This window comes from Bubalus kerabau, chromosome 3 (genome assembly GCF_029407905.1).
Source record: "Bubalus kerabau isolate K-KA32 ecotype Philippines breed swamp buffalo chromosome 3, PCC_UOA_SB_1v2, whole genome shotgun sequence".
Classification (NCBI taxonomy): Eukaryota; Metazoa; Chordata; class Mammalia; order Artiodactyla; family Bovidae; genus Bubalus; species Bubalus kerabau.
Window position 1 is genome coordinate 121,047,870 of NC_073626.1, and position 14,565 is coordinate 121,062,434.

A 14,565-nucleotide genomic window follows, 5' to 3' on the forward strand; every position below is an offset into this window, starting at 1 on the left:
ATGATTTCCATATACCTCTTCATTTAGTAATAAAAATCAAAGGAGATGTAGCTTGTTTCAATGATACATACTTTTATTCCTCTAATTCACATTCTAAACGGTATATATAGCTGAAGATGATGCTGTGAAAGTGCTGCACTGGATATACCAGCAAATTTGGAAAACTCAGCAGTGGCCACAGGACTGGAAAATATCAGTTTTCATTCCAATCCCAAAGAAAGGCAATGCCCAAGAATGCTCAAACTACTGCACAATTGCATTCATCTTACACGCTAGTAAAGTAATGCTCAAATTGTCCAAGCCAGGCTTCAGCAATATGTGAACCTTGAACTTCCAGATGTTCAAGCTGGTTTTGGAAAAGGCAGAGGAACCAGAGATCAAATTGCCAACATCCGCTTCATCATCAAAAAAGCAAGAGAGTTCCAGAAAAACATCTACTTCTGCTTTGTTGACTATGCCAAAGCCTTTGACTGTGTGGATCACAAGAAACTGTGGAAAGTTCTGAAAGAGATGATAATACTAGACCACCTGACCTGTCTCTTGAGAAACCTATATGCAGGTCAGGAAGCAACAGTTAGAACTGGACATGGAACAACAGACTGGTTCCAAATAGGAAAAGGAGTATGTCAAGGCTGTATATTGTCACCCTGCTTATGTAACTTCTATGCAGAGTACATCATGAGAAACGCTGGGCTGAAAGAAGCACAAGCTGGAATCAAGATTGCTGGGAGAAATATCAAGAACCTCAGATATGCAGATGACACCACCCTTATGGCAGAAAGTGAAGAGGAACTAAAAAGCCTCTTGATGAAAGTGAAAGAGGAGAGTGAAAAGTTGGCTAAAAGTTCAACATACAGAAAACTAAGATCATGGCATCTGGTCCCATCACTTCATGGGAAACAGATGGGGAAACAGTGGAAACGGTGTCAGATTTTATTTTTTTGGGCTCCAAAATCACTACAGATGGTGACTGCAGCCATGAAATTAAAAGACGCTTAGTCCTTGGAAGGAAAGTTATGACCAACCTAGATAGCATATTCAAAAGCAAAGACATTACTTTGCCAACAAAGGTCCGTCTAGTCAAGGCTATGGCTTTTCCAGTGGTTATGTATGGATGTGAGAGTTGGACTTTGAAGAAGGCTGAGCACCGAAGAATTGATGCTTTTGAACTGTGGCGTTGGAGAAGACTCTTGAGTGTCCCTTGTACTGCAAGGAGATCCAACCAGTCTATCCTAAAGGAGATCATTCCTGGGTGTTCTTTGGTAGGACTGATGCTAAAGCTGAAACTCCAGTACTTTGGCCACCTCATGCGAAGAGTTGACTCATTGGAAAAGACTCTGATGCTGGGAGGGATTGGGGGCAGGAGGAAAAGGGGATGACAGAGGATGAGATGGTTGGATGGCATCACGGACTCGATGGACATGAGTCTGAGTGAACTCTGGGAGTTGGTGATGGACAGGGAGGCCTGGCGTGCTGCAATTCATGGAATCATAAAGAGTCGGACACAACTGAGTGACTGAACTGAACTGAACTGGAAATGGTAATCCTTTTTTCATTTTCTTGGTGATAAATTAGAAAATATTAAAAAGAATTTGAAATATTATATATTTCAAGATCTCAAATGACATATATTTTGACAATATTTAGTATTCTGAGTCACAGTTCAGCATCCTAGTGAAAGAACAGAATAGGAAAATGATGAAAAATCAAAGGAAGGAAAATCAAAATCAAAGGAATTCTGAATAACTACCTGATTAGACTTTTCTTTTTATTACTGTTTTAATATGACATTATTTCAAATTTAAGATTTACATTAAAAGAAATATTTCTGAACCACTAATATCAAGAGTAAACCTATTAAAATTAACACAATTTCAGTAGAGAAAACACGTACTGAAAGTCACAAATTAATTTTTCTTCAGCTTAGTACTGAAGAACTTTCTTTTCTCTTCTAAGATTATACAGCTAACTTATTTCAAAAGGGCATTTAAAAACAAGATTGGATTTTTGGAAGAAAGCACAGAAATGCCAATAGAAGTCTATGATCATAAATGACAGACTAGTACAGAGAAAAGAACATGGAGTGAATTATTTAATGTCAATTCCGTTTCCTATTCTGTTGCCAAAGATTAATGTTTTAGATTCTATATCTTGTAACATTTAGATAATGTTTAAGATTCTATATCTTGTAACAATTTAACAAGTAATTACTGTTTCCAGTTCGTTAAATACTTGTGATCATTGTTATATTGTGCATCTCTTTGGATCTTTGTGCTCTTATTCATAATTATAATCATAATCATAGGATTCTATTAACGTTTGGTCAGCAAATGTTTAGCATTTTAATTGCAACTATCAACATATATTAGATTTTAAGACTTTTACACATGTACCCACACTCATATGTATACACACACACATTGCAGAAGTGTATTTTGTTACAAAATAACTAGAGATAAGATGTGTTATCCACTACCTTACTAATGGAGGATAAGTTCTATGAAGAGAAGTGAAAGTTTCTCAGTCGTGTCTGACTCTTTGCAACCCCATGGACTAGTCCATGGAATTCTCCAGGCCAGAATACTGGAGTGGGTAGCCTTTTCTTTCTCCAGGGGATCTTCCCATCCTAGGGTTCAAACCCAGGTCTCCCGCACTGCAGGCAGATTCTTTACCAGCTAAGCCACAAGGGAAGCCCAAGAATACTGGAGTGGGTAGCCTCTGCCTTCTCCAGGGGATCTTCCTGACCCAGGAATCTAACTTGGGTCTCCTGCATTGCAGGCTGATTCTTTTACCAACTGAGCTATGAGGGAAGCCCCAAGGTCTATGAGATGAATATTAAATTTAAGTAATATATATTTTTTGATATTAGGAAACAGATACTGATATCAGAATTTCTTCCTCTGAGGATTTCTAAGAAAGGAGTTGTGCACGAGGGATCATCTCTTAAAGTTATTTACAATCTAATACCAATTTCCTTCTAAGCTACCTTCTCAGTATCTAATGTAAGTGATTGCAATGAGTGCGAGCCATGGAATGAATGCAAGCCAGGCTTCTCTGTTTTAGTGCAACAGTGGAGTTAAAATAGGGAGAACATTAATAAAATATATCAAATAGTCAGGTTTCTCAAGTTGATTCTAACATAAATTATCTTAGAAATCAAGTTGCAATTGAGTTATACGTATTTGCTGATGAGATGTAGTAGGTGATGCTACTAATATTAGTACTAAACAGCATGCAACAGTGAGGCCAGGGTAAATGTGGAGTTTCAAGCTGATATATTACAGACAGTTTCCTGAAGGAAACAAACAAAAGTTCACTTCTATGTGAATGCTCTGACACTGCTCTATGTGCGAAAATAGACGGACACTTTCCTGAGCAGGCTGGAATAGAATAGGATGCTAATAAGGTCTGGAGAGGTACACAGAGCAGTTGAATTTCAATTAGGAGAAAGGTTCTTGTGGCTATAAAGAAGTAAGAATATTCTCAAAGTTATCTCTATAAAATTGTATATTTAAAAAATTTAATTAACACAATATTAGTGAATAAGGGGCCTCCCAGGTGGTACTAGTGGTAAAGAACGTGCTTGCCAATGCAAGAGGCATAAGAGATGCTTGTTTGATCTCTGGGTAGGGACGATCCCCTGGAGGAGAGCATGGTAACCCACTCCAGTATTCTAGATTGTAGAATCCCATAGACAGAGGAGCCTGGCAGGCTAGAGTCCAGTAGGGTCGCAAAGAGTCAGACAAGACTGAAGCAACTTAGCAGGCACTCATGCAAAGAGAATGAGGAAATAAAATTTATTTTGTGAGTCATTGTAGCTTAGTAAGTCAAAGAGATGTAGGCCCCAATTTCAGTCCTGCCTCTTACTGACCACGTGACCTTTGTCAAAATCTTTAACTTTGCAGAGCTTAAGTTTCTTCTCAAGTGAGTTTACTAATATGCAATATGACTTGAGGGAACATCTGGAAGAAAGATGGTAGATTACAAAGGATGGAGACCCCAAAAGACTCTGATGAGATGTGGAGATGAAAGGAGGTAGGGGATAAAAGTCAGGCTCCAAGGCTATTAAAACAGAAGCTTAATTATTCATTATGTGTTGAAGAAAGAAGTCTCTATTCTAGGACTGAAAAATTCAAGAGACCTCAGTGATAGTGCCTCACAGCTAAGGAAAAATTTAAAGAAATGAGCCAAGAATAGAAAAAACAGAAAAGAAATGAAGTACAGAGCTCACTCAGTAATGAATGAAGACAAATAAATTAATCCTTAAGTTATATTTGAGTATTGTTTAAATTTTAGATTCCATCACAATAATTTGAATTACTTTGATGAATTGATTTTATAATAAGTTCCAGAGGCAATTGGAGTTAAACATCCTTACTATTAAAATTATTAAATTATTTCAGATTACCAAAATAAATGAAGTTCAAAATCCTTAATAAAATATTGAAGTGTTAAATGATCAATACAATAAAAATGAAAAAAAAGATCATTAGTTTAATTCATTAAAAATGTAAACATTTAAATAAATATTTAACATATTAATCTAGCAGTATAGAAGTAATAATAATTTTCCATGAGCAGTTGGATTTTGTTATAGAAATAATGGTGTTAGAATAAGGAAATTTCTTTTAAACAATTTTTATATCAACACATTAAAGGAAAATATTTTTACATAAAAGTCTGTAAGTATATCATAACATAATTTCAAATAAAAATTTTAAATGTCATAGTAATAAAAACAAATTACTTAAGAATGATAGAGATTCCTTTCCAATAATCTAGAAAATATATTAAATAATGAAATATTAAAGATGCTGCCATAATAGAAGAAAACAACAGGATTGTTATTTTTTCATTATTATTCAACATTGCTTTGACAATGAAGCTAATGAAAGCATTCACTAAAATGAAATAAACATCTTTTAATTAATGGTGCTGGAACAGTTAGTTGTCATGCAATGTGCCCAAAAAATAAAATAAAATATGAATCTCTAATTATTCCTCATATGATAGACAAAATATATCTCAAGATCATTCAGGGAGTTATATGTAGAATATAAAACTATGAATCTTTCAGGATACAAGAAAATCTTCAGTGTTATTTGAAACATTCTAAGTCTTGACAGCAAAAGTGTGATTTATAAAATGATAAACTAGACTTCATCAAAACTGAAAAAACAAAAAGCAAAATATCTTTTCTTCTGCAATAGTCCCTTTTAAGAGGATGAAAAGAAGCGAGAGAGTTGGAGGAGATTTGAGTTGACATATCAACAAATGATTTGTATCAGAATATAAATACTCTCTAAACTCAACAGTTAGCCAATCCCACAAACAAAGCAATCCAATTAGAAAATGTTCAAATGACATTACCAGACATTTCACTGAAGAGGATATAAATATCACAAATAAGCATATTAAAAGATGTTCATTAGCTCTCAGGGTAATGCAAGTTAAAACCACAATGGCATTCATTATACGCATGTCAGAATAGCTTATTAAAAAAAAATCCTTGCAGGAATGCAGAAAAACTTGATTTTTTTTCTTACAAAAATAAATATGTACCATATGACCCAACAATTGCATATTTTGGTATTTATCCCAAGGAAAGGAACATTTATGCTTACATAAAAACCTATAAATAGTTTTCATAGCAACTTTATTGATAGTAGCCCCAGACTGCAAATGATAACCCAGATTTCCTTCAACAGATGAACAGTTCAACAAACTGGTACGTTCATGCCTTGGAATATCAGTAAACAGCAAAAAGAAATGGAGTACTGATATACTCAATGACTAAAGTGGATTTCAAAACAATTATGCTGAGTGAAAAAGGCCAATCTCAAGATAGTACATAATGCATGTTTCCACAACACCCTTGAAATTGCAAAATTATAGAGATGGAAAAGTAGATTAGTGGTTGCCAAAGGTTTCAGAGAGAGGCTATGTGACAAAAGGGCAACACAGGAGATCCTGGTGACAGAACTGTTCTTTGTGTTTTCTGGTGCTCATCATATTTGATACAACTACTTAGAAATAAATACGGCCACGTATACACACATGTACACAAATGAATACATGCAAAACTGGTGAAATCTGAATAAAGTTGATGGAAGATATCAATTTTCTTTTTGTGCTATTGATTATACAGATATATGTGATTGATGGAAACTGAATGAAGGGTATAAAGTATCTGTCTTTCTGTATTTTTTCTTACAACTGCATGTGATCTGTAATATCTGAAAATTTTATATATCTTTTGTATATGCCTGTGTGTATATATTTTACATATAAATGTATGTATACATATAAACATATGTATATGTCTGTGAAAGTGGAAAGTGTTAGTCACTCTGTCCAACTCTTTGCGACCCCCATGGACTGTAGCTTGCCAGGCTCCTCTGTCCATGGGATACTCCAGGTAGGAATACGGGACTGGGTAGCCATTCTCTCCATAGGCTCTTCCTGAACCAAGAATTGAACCCCGGTCTCCTGCATTACAGATTCTTTACCATCTGAGCCACCAGGGAAGCCCATATATATGTATGTGCTGTATGTATATATGTGCTGTGCTTAGTCGCTCAGTCATGTCTGGCTCTGCAACCCCATGGACTGTAGCTCACCAGGCTCCTCTGTCCATGGGGATTCTCCAGGTGGTAATACGGGAATGGGTTGCCATGCCCTCCTCCAGGGAATCTTTCCGACCCAGGGATTGAACCAAGGTCTCTGGCATTGCAGGCAGATTCTTTTACCATCTGAGCTACCAGGGAAGCCCATGTGTATGTAAATATACATACAAACATATATGTGTAAAGTTAAACTTTATGAAAAGGAAAAAATGTTTTCAGATGATATAATCAAATAAGCAGAAAAAAAAGATTTAATTTCCATTGGCATTTTAAAGCAAATGTGATATGGTAAATAATGTAAAGATTAACTCTATGTGTATATAAAATTATTTAGATTAAGAATGGGAAATATTCTGTTCACAGTAACAAAACATATGTGAGAAAAAGTTGCTCAGTCGTGTCCAACTCTTTGCGACCCCGTAGACTATACAGTCCATGGAATTCTCCAGGCCAGAACACTGAAGTGGGTAGCCTTTCTCTTCTCCAGGAGATCTTCCCAACCCAGGGATCGAATCCAGGTCTCCTGCATTGCAGGTGGATTCTTTACCAGCTGAGCCATAAGGGAAGCCCAAGAATACTGGAGTGGGTAGCCTATCCCTTCTCCAGCAGATCTTCCTGACCCAGGATTACAACCAGGGTCTCCTGCATTGCAGGGGGATTCTTTACCAACTGAACTATCAGGGAAACCCTAAACAAAACATACATACTTACTAGTAAATACAAAGGATCTATATGAAAAGTAGAAGATGAAACAATTAGTGTACATAAAATATGAGTGAACTAAGTTCTGAAAGAAGAACCTTTATATTACAAAATGTTTAGAGTTTTTCTATTCACTGTGTATATGTTTTGCTATTTTAGTAAGATTTCTGTTTTGGTGGGTTTTAATATGATTTTCAAGCTCATATGAAAGAATGCATGTTTGAGAGATAGTATTTGAAAAACTATTAATACTTGAAAATAAGAATTATATGGTGTGGAGTAATTGCTTTAAAGGTGTTTTTTGTTTGTTTGTTTTATATCTGCCTAAAAGATGCAGTAAATAAAATATATGGAATTTACCTAGGAGCAATATTATAGTTAATTTTTCAATTCAGTTGATAAGGATCATTTTTAATATATTGTGTTAGAATAATCTACCCTCCCATTGAAAGTTAGATCCTACCTCCCACTCTTAGCTGTATAAATTTCCTTAGATAAGCTAAATAAATGCCTATCAAATAGAGATGATGAAATATAATCATGTAAAAATTGAAAGGATTGGATTGGACAAATTATGGTGCTTTTATATAATCTCAGGAAACTTTACATTGTGAAACTTACCTATAACAAAATCCGGTCTTATTGAGCTATCTCATTGAATAAATATATTTTCTGAAATCCTAATAAAATTAGCTCATTTTATTAAAATCCCAAACTCCTATGACAGAAAATTAATTATAGAATCATGGCTCTTTTTCTTTGTCAAACAAAAAGCACTCATCCTTTCCGCTAAAATGTTCTCATTCCTTCATTTGTCCATGCCATTCCCTTTCTCTGTATTTTGAAACCTGAAAGTAGTGTCAGTCATTTAGTCATGTCTGATTCTTTGCGACCCCATGAACTGAACCCTGCCAGGCTCCTTTGTCCATGGGATCCTCCAGGCAAGAATACTGGAGTGGATTGCCATTCCCTTCTCCAGAGGATTTTTCCCGACCTAGGGATCAAACCCAGGTCTCCTGCATTGCAGGCAGATTCTTTACCATATGAGCTACAGGGAAGTTCCACCAAGGAAAGATCCAGAAATGAAACCTGAAAGGCCCAGGTCATTTAACTTTAACTTAAAAATGAATAGATTTTATTTTCAAGAGAAATTTTATGTTCATGGAAAAATTGAACAGAAGGTATAGAAATTTCCTTTACCTTCACCTGGGTAAAACCTTCTGCACTGTTATTATCCCAACCAAGATATGTTTGCTACAACTGATGAACTTATATTGACATATCATTATCAGCCAAAGTCCATATTTTACTTTAGGGTTCACTCTTGCTTTTGTACAGTCTATGAATTTGGACAAATGTAAAATTACATGTATCTAGCATTATAACTTTTCATACTGTTTATGGTATTCTCAAGACAAGAATACTGAAGTGGTTTGCCATTCCCTTCTCTAGTGGACCATGTTTTGTCAGAACTCTCCACCACGACCTGTCTGTCTTGGGTGGCCCTACATGTTATGGCTCATAGTTTCATTGAGTTAGACAAGGATGTGATCCATGTGATCACTTTGGTTAGTTTTCTGTGCTATTTTTAGAGTCTTCAGTGTTTACATTTTTCAGTGTGTTAAGTAGTTGGAATCATACAGTATGTAGTCTTTTCAAATTGGCCTCTTTCACTTAATAATTTAAGATTCTTCCATGATTTTCATTGTTGATAGCTCATTTCTTTTTATCACTGCATAATATCACAACAGCTGGACCACAGTTTATCTGTTCACCTATTGAAGGACATCTTGGTTGCTTCCAAGTTTTAGCAATTATGAATAAAGCTACCATAACCCTCCAAGTGCAAATTTTTGTGTGGCTATAAGTTTTCAACTGAAGAAGGCAATGGCAACCCACTCCAGTACTCTTGCCTGGAAAATCCCATGGGCGGAGGAGCCTGGTAGGCTGCAGTCCATGGGGTCACTAAGAGTCGGACATGACTGAGCGACTTCACTTTCACTTTTCACTTTCATGCATTGGAGAAGGAAATGGCAACCCACTCCAGTGTTCTTGCCTGGTGAATCCTAGGGACAGCAGAGCCTGGTGGGCTGCTGTCTGTGGGGTCGCACAGAGTCGGACACAACTGAAGCAACATAGTAGTAGTAGTAGTAGTAAGTTTTCAACTCATTTGGGTAAATACCATAGAACAAAATTGTTAGATCATATGTTTAGTTTTATAAGAAACCACCAAACTGTCTTCCAAAGTATCTGTACCATTTTTCATTCCCACCAGCAATAGCTGATAGTTGTTCATTTTGTTTTTCACTGAAGTCTTTTCTGATTGTTTTTGTAAGGTATTTTCCTTCCTTTCTTTCTGTTTATACAGCACTCTATATCCTCATTCTGACATCTATCATATTCTTTCTTGCTTTGTGTGAAGCCCTTGGGACATGGAATAGATATGTCTCCTGCACCTTATATTACTTCACTTAACACTTTGAAAATTAAGTGCCCTATTATTTATTGAATGAATAAGGTAATTTTAAATTTTGTCATATGAGACTGTCAAATGGAGCATTTTGTTTTGCAAATAATTTTATGCTAGGCTTGGATCACATGATTCTCACTAGTTCCACTTGTTTTCTATTTTTAAGTTGTTTCTGAGCAATTATTTTGAGGGTTAAATACATGCTTAACTCATGTTGAAGGGAATTGCATTTAAAGTTATTGATTTTTTGCCCCAACTTTTCTACTGGAAGAAACAAAACCTTGCTGCAAAAAGTACTGAGCCTTTAAAAAAACAATATCTAATGATGTTAGCATATATTCTTAACACTTTATTTTCAACAAGAGTTAAGGTCACAGCTGAAAGGTCACAAAGATGGTTTTATACAGTAAATAAACGATGGCATTGTTTTACAAAGAAAATAAAATATCCATAACTTATCGGCTTTTTCATCTAAAAACTTGCTTGCTGTGTTTAATTTCGGTGCTTGGGAAATTGTGTTCTTCTATTTCTTAGATTTTGAAATTTAAAGGGAAGTACACCTAGTTTGTGTGTCAGGGACTAATATGAATGTATACTTTTCATTCATATTCTGGTATTGTATTACTTTTGCAATTTTTGCATTTGACTCCTAGACTTACTTAGTATTTGTTGGATGGTAATTATTTGTTGAAATTTGGCATTTATTCTATTTGGTGAACTTCCTTTCAATTTGGGAAGTTTTATTTATCATATTTGTTTATAACATTTACCTCTTCATCTTAGATATTTACAACAAAACTGTAATTTATCATTAGGGAGAATATGTTCAAGTTATTTTGGAAAATAGTGGGCTGGATTATGGTTAAACAGTGAAAAATGTATCCTTTGAGGCACAATTCACTGTTTTCATATTATATATCACAACATAAAGTCATGGAACAAACTTCTAAAGCCAAAGAACATTAGCATTGCCATTTTATATTGTTATCTTATTAACATGTTTTTGAAGCAAAATAGTCCAAATATTATAATTCATTAGTTTTTTTTTTTTTTTGGTTTCTTTTTTTTTTTAATTTTATTTTTAAACTTTACATAACTGTATTAGTTTTGCCAAATATAATTCATTAGTTTTTAAAAGTAACATGAGATAAGTGTCTAACCTAAATTTTATTTTATTTTAGATGAACTCACAAATTCATCAGAAACCAGATTATCTTTAGAAGACCTCTTCAGGAAAGACTTTGTGCTTCATGATCCAGAAGCTCGGTGGATCAATGGTATGTATGTATGTTCTTGTACATCATGTTTATTTCATGGTCTATATGGTGAAAATTAAATAATGTGATTTGTATTAATATTTTAATTGACATTATTCTTCAATGATTTTATATACCATTTAATCAGAAATGTGTACCTTGGCTCTTATGAATAAAAACCTTTTCTTAAGATAAGTCTTCAATAAAATCATCCCCCAAACATTAGATTTGACTGCTCTATATCTGCTTTTCCTTCATAATCATTAATTATGTGACTTGAAATGCAGATTATATCTCTAGCATTTCTCTAGGTAATTCTCATTGGTGTAGAAGTATAGATATGGGGAGCCTATATGTAAGTGCTTCAAATTTGACAATCAAGTTAATTTTCTTTTCTCTGTAGCTTTTCTTTTTTAAGTTTAAATGCCACAAACTAAGGAGACTCTAACAAAGCTGAAATGACAGAAAGAGCATGGGAATATATTGCATTTTGCCTTTTTCTGTCTTGGCTAAGAAACCGCCTCAGCTTTCTCTAGGTTATTCCTTATTTTGTTATTTTCAAAAAGTTTTAAAAAACATTTAGATTTTAAATTAATTAATTAACTCACATCACTTAGTGGCTCCAGGGACTTCAGTTTGTCTTTATGGGAGTTTGTGGGGGGAATTACTGTGTAATCCAGTCATAAGAAATGTGTTGGTAAAAATTAAATCAGGGGATTCCCTGGTGGTCCAGTGGTAATGACTCCATGTTTCCACTGAAGGTTGCAGAGGCTCTATCCCTGGTTGGGGAACTAAGATTTCACATGCAGCATGGTACAGCCAAAAATAAATAAGGAACTAAAAATTGTCTTTTAGAAAAGAAAGAAGGAAATCAAATTTCCATTCCTTGAGTTTTACAATTTGCCTAACCATAGTAATCACTGTGGTTATTGTTTTTGTTTTGTAGTCTCTAAGTAAAGTAGGACTCTTTTGTGACTCCATGAGTGGTAGCCCTTCCAGGCTTCTCTGTCCATGGGATTTCCTAGACAAGAATCCTGGAGTGGGTTGTCATTTCTTCCTTTGGGGAATCTTCATGACCCAGGGATTAAACCCATGTCCTGTGTCTCCTGCATTGGCAGATGGATTCTTTACCACTAGGGACACCTGGGAAGCCCCAGTCACTGTGGCTTGATAGCTGTTAATTTTTGCCCTTCACTTTGTTTAGACATAATATGTATATATTTTTGCTTTATCTTTAAGGCCTAGAGTAGATTATTTCAAAGCATAGAGCTTTGCCTTTTTATCTAATAAGTACTGTCTCACAGTCCATCCTTTCTTCTCTAATATCCTAATTAAGTACTTTTATGTCTGCAAATTAAGTGTTAATTTATGGAAGCTATAAAAATAATGTAATTTAATTCACTAGGGCAGGGCCCAAATCATACTTGTTTACCTATCATAGATACAGTTTTTGGAGATTAGCAAGCACTTAAGGCAATTTTTTTTCTTTGAATAAATAAATGAAAGCATTTAATTGAATTTCAGTTTTATTTTTCTATAAACTCAAGTTTCAGTTGAAATTGGTTGCAAGATAAATATCATGCTGATGATATTACAGATAGAGAAAATATGATAGCAATTTTATTAATCTATTTTTGTGTATTTTCATTCTGAATTCTTCATAAACTTTAGTCTTGCCATATTGTTGCCTTTGCATTATGATTATTTCAGATATACAAAACTGTGATTTATTTCAGATGAGTACTATTACTAAATGTTAAGAAGGGATATAATTTTCTAGTATTATTCTAGGTGGATCTCTCACAAACCATTCTCCTGATGTGCTAATGTAATTTTGCAAGTCATCTTTTTACTTGCTAGCCAGTATTTTCTATTGAAGGAGATGATCAAAAAAAATGTGAGTCATTAAATTTGAAATGCTGAATAATATTCTGTTTTCCTCACCATGATTTTGATCAAACTGTTAGAAATTTGTGTAGTCTTTTACTTTGGAAAGCAAGAAAAATCATGGGTCTCATCTCCCTTCTCAGGTTAGATTGGGCTATTTTAAAAGTCATTTACTCCTGTGTGTACCTGCACTTCAGTATCTAAGTACCAAAGGACTGGAGGGATGTTTAAGCAGTGAACCGCGTGCTAAATTAGGCCATATTTCAATATCTAGGGCACACATTCTACTCTAATGCTTTACAAGATATCACAATAGTATTATTTGGAGTAAGTCATTTTAATCACTTTTTCATAATTTTTTTACCAATCATTGGTAAACCTGATTTTGAGACTATATCCTTGGATAAAGCTGCAATGTTATTATTGTAGTCTAAGTAAAACCTAAAATCAATAATACTTACAAAAGAATTTGACATAAAACAACCCTTTAAACAGGATTAAACAAAATCTAAGCTCTTAGAGGCATGCCGTCTTCATAAATCCTACTGAAGGAATTGATTCACTGTCAGGAGATTGTGTGTGCTGGGTTGCTTTTCGAGCAGGGGAATAGATTTGTCTTCATTTATTCCTGTTATGGAATCCAGATCACCTTTCTGGCAATCACTAGATACTTGGCCTATTTATGTATTCCTCACTAAGCCAGAAAATACAATGGGAACTATGAGTACAATGTGTAACCCTGGCTTCATTGTCACAGATTATGTCTAGATGTAAAATGTGAGCTTCTTTTTGCTAATAATGTTTCACCAGGATTCCAAAGTATATAAGTGGATTATATAGGAGTCTAACCTATGCTTATTTGGAAGGAGTCTAACCTATGCTCATTTGCAAACTTTAGTTAATTGTTAGGGGTCACCATATGAGTGTTTAATACATTGCTAGTGAAGGAGACTGAAGGCTTATAGATGACCCTGATATGTGTAGGCTGAAGTGCAGTAATGTCATTCATTCTGCTCCTTCACCATTAATATATATTTGAATGTCAATGCAGCCCTGGATGGGTGCTCATGTTCCTGATTAGTAGAACATCTGCCTTCCTCTATACCTACTCAGATATCTGAAATCTCCATTTTTATAGTGTCTTCTTCCTAGTTATGTCACCTTGAGTCCTGGACATCTATCTTCTTTAATGTTATTCATCTCCCACATACATTTGAAGATCAATCCATCATCAAAGAAAAATCTAATATTGAGTGGCTTCTATGCTAGGCTTTGTGCTGGATATTTATGGATGTATTTCATACATAGCATGTAAGTTATAATGGTGAACTCCAGAAAACCAAGGCTAAAGCAAAAAATTTATCCAAAACACAGCTGATAAGAGTTGGAGCCTTCTTTAAATCAATATGTTCAAAGTATAAAGCCTATCTTCTTTCACTGTTTCACTGAGGTGCCATTCCCAATTTTTAACACATACAGTAATTACCTCCTTGACAGCCTCATGGTTACAGATGTCAGTGTAACTAATCCTTCATGTTGAATATTGCAATCATGTCATTTCCCAGGTGTATCCATATAATGGTAACTCATGTGGTCACTAAAAGAAAAATGTATAAGCATATTT

At 34.7% G+C, this 14,565-nt stretch overlaps 1 protein-coding gene across 1 annotated transcript in view; it reads left to right on the top strand.

Moving 5' to 3' along the window:
* The window catches only part of DPP10 (dipeptidyl peptidase like 10), an 802,980-nt gene that overhangs the window by 222,311 nt on the left and 566,104 nt on the right, over positions 1-14,565 (top strand). Inside the window, exon 3 of the mRNA XM_055572870.1 lies at positions 10,980-11,075. Within this exon, the coding sequence (XP_055428845.1) occupies positions 10,980-11,075 (96 nt within the window). The remainder of the gene's footprint in view (positions 1-10,979; positions 11,076-14,565) is intronic.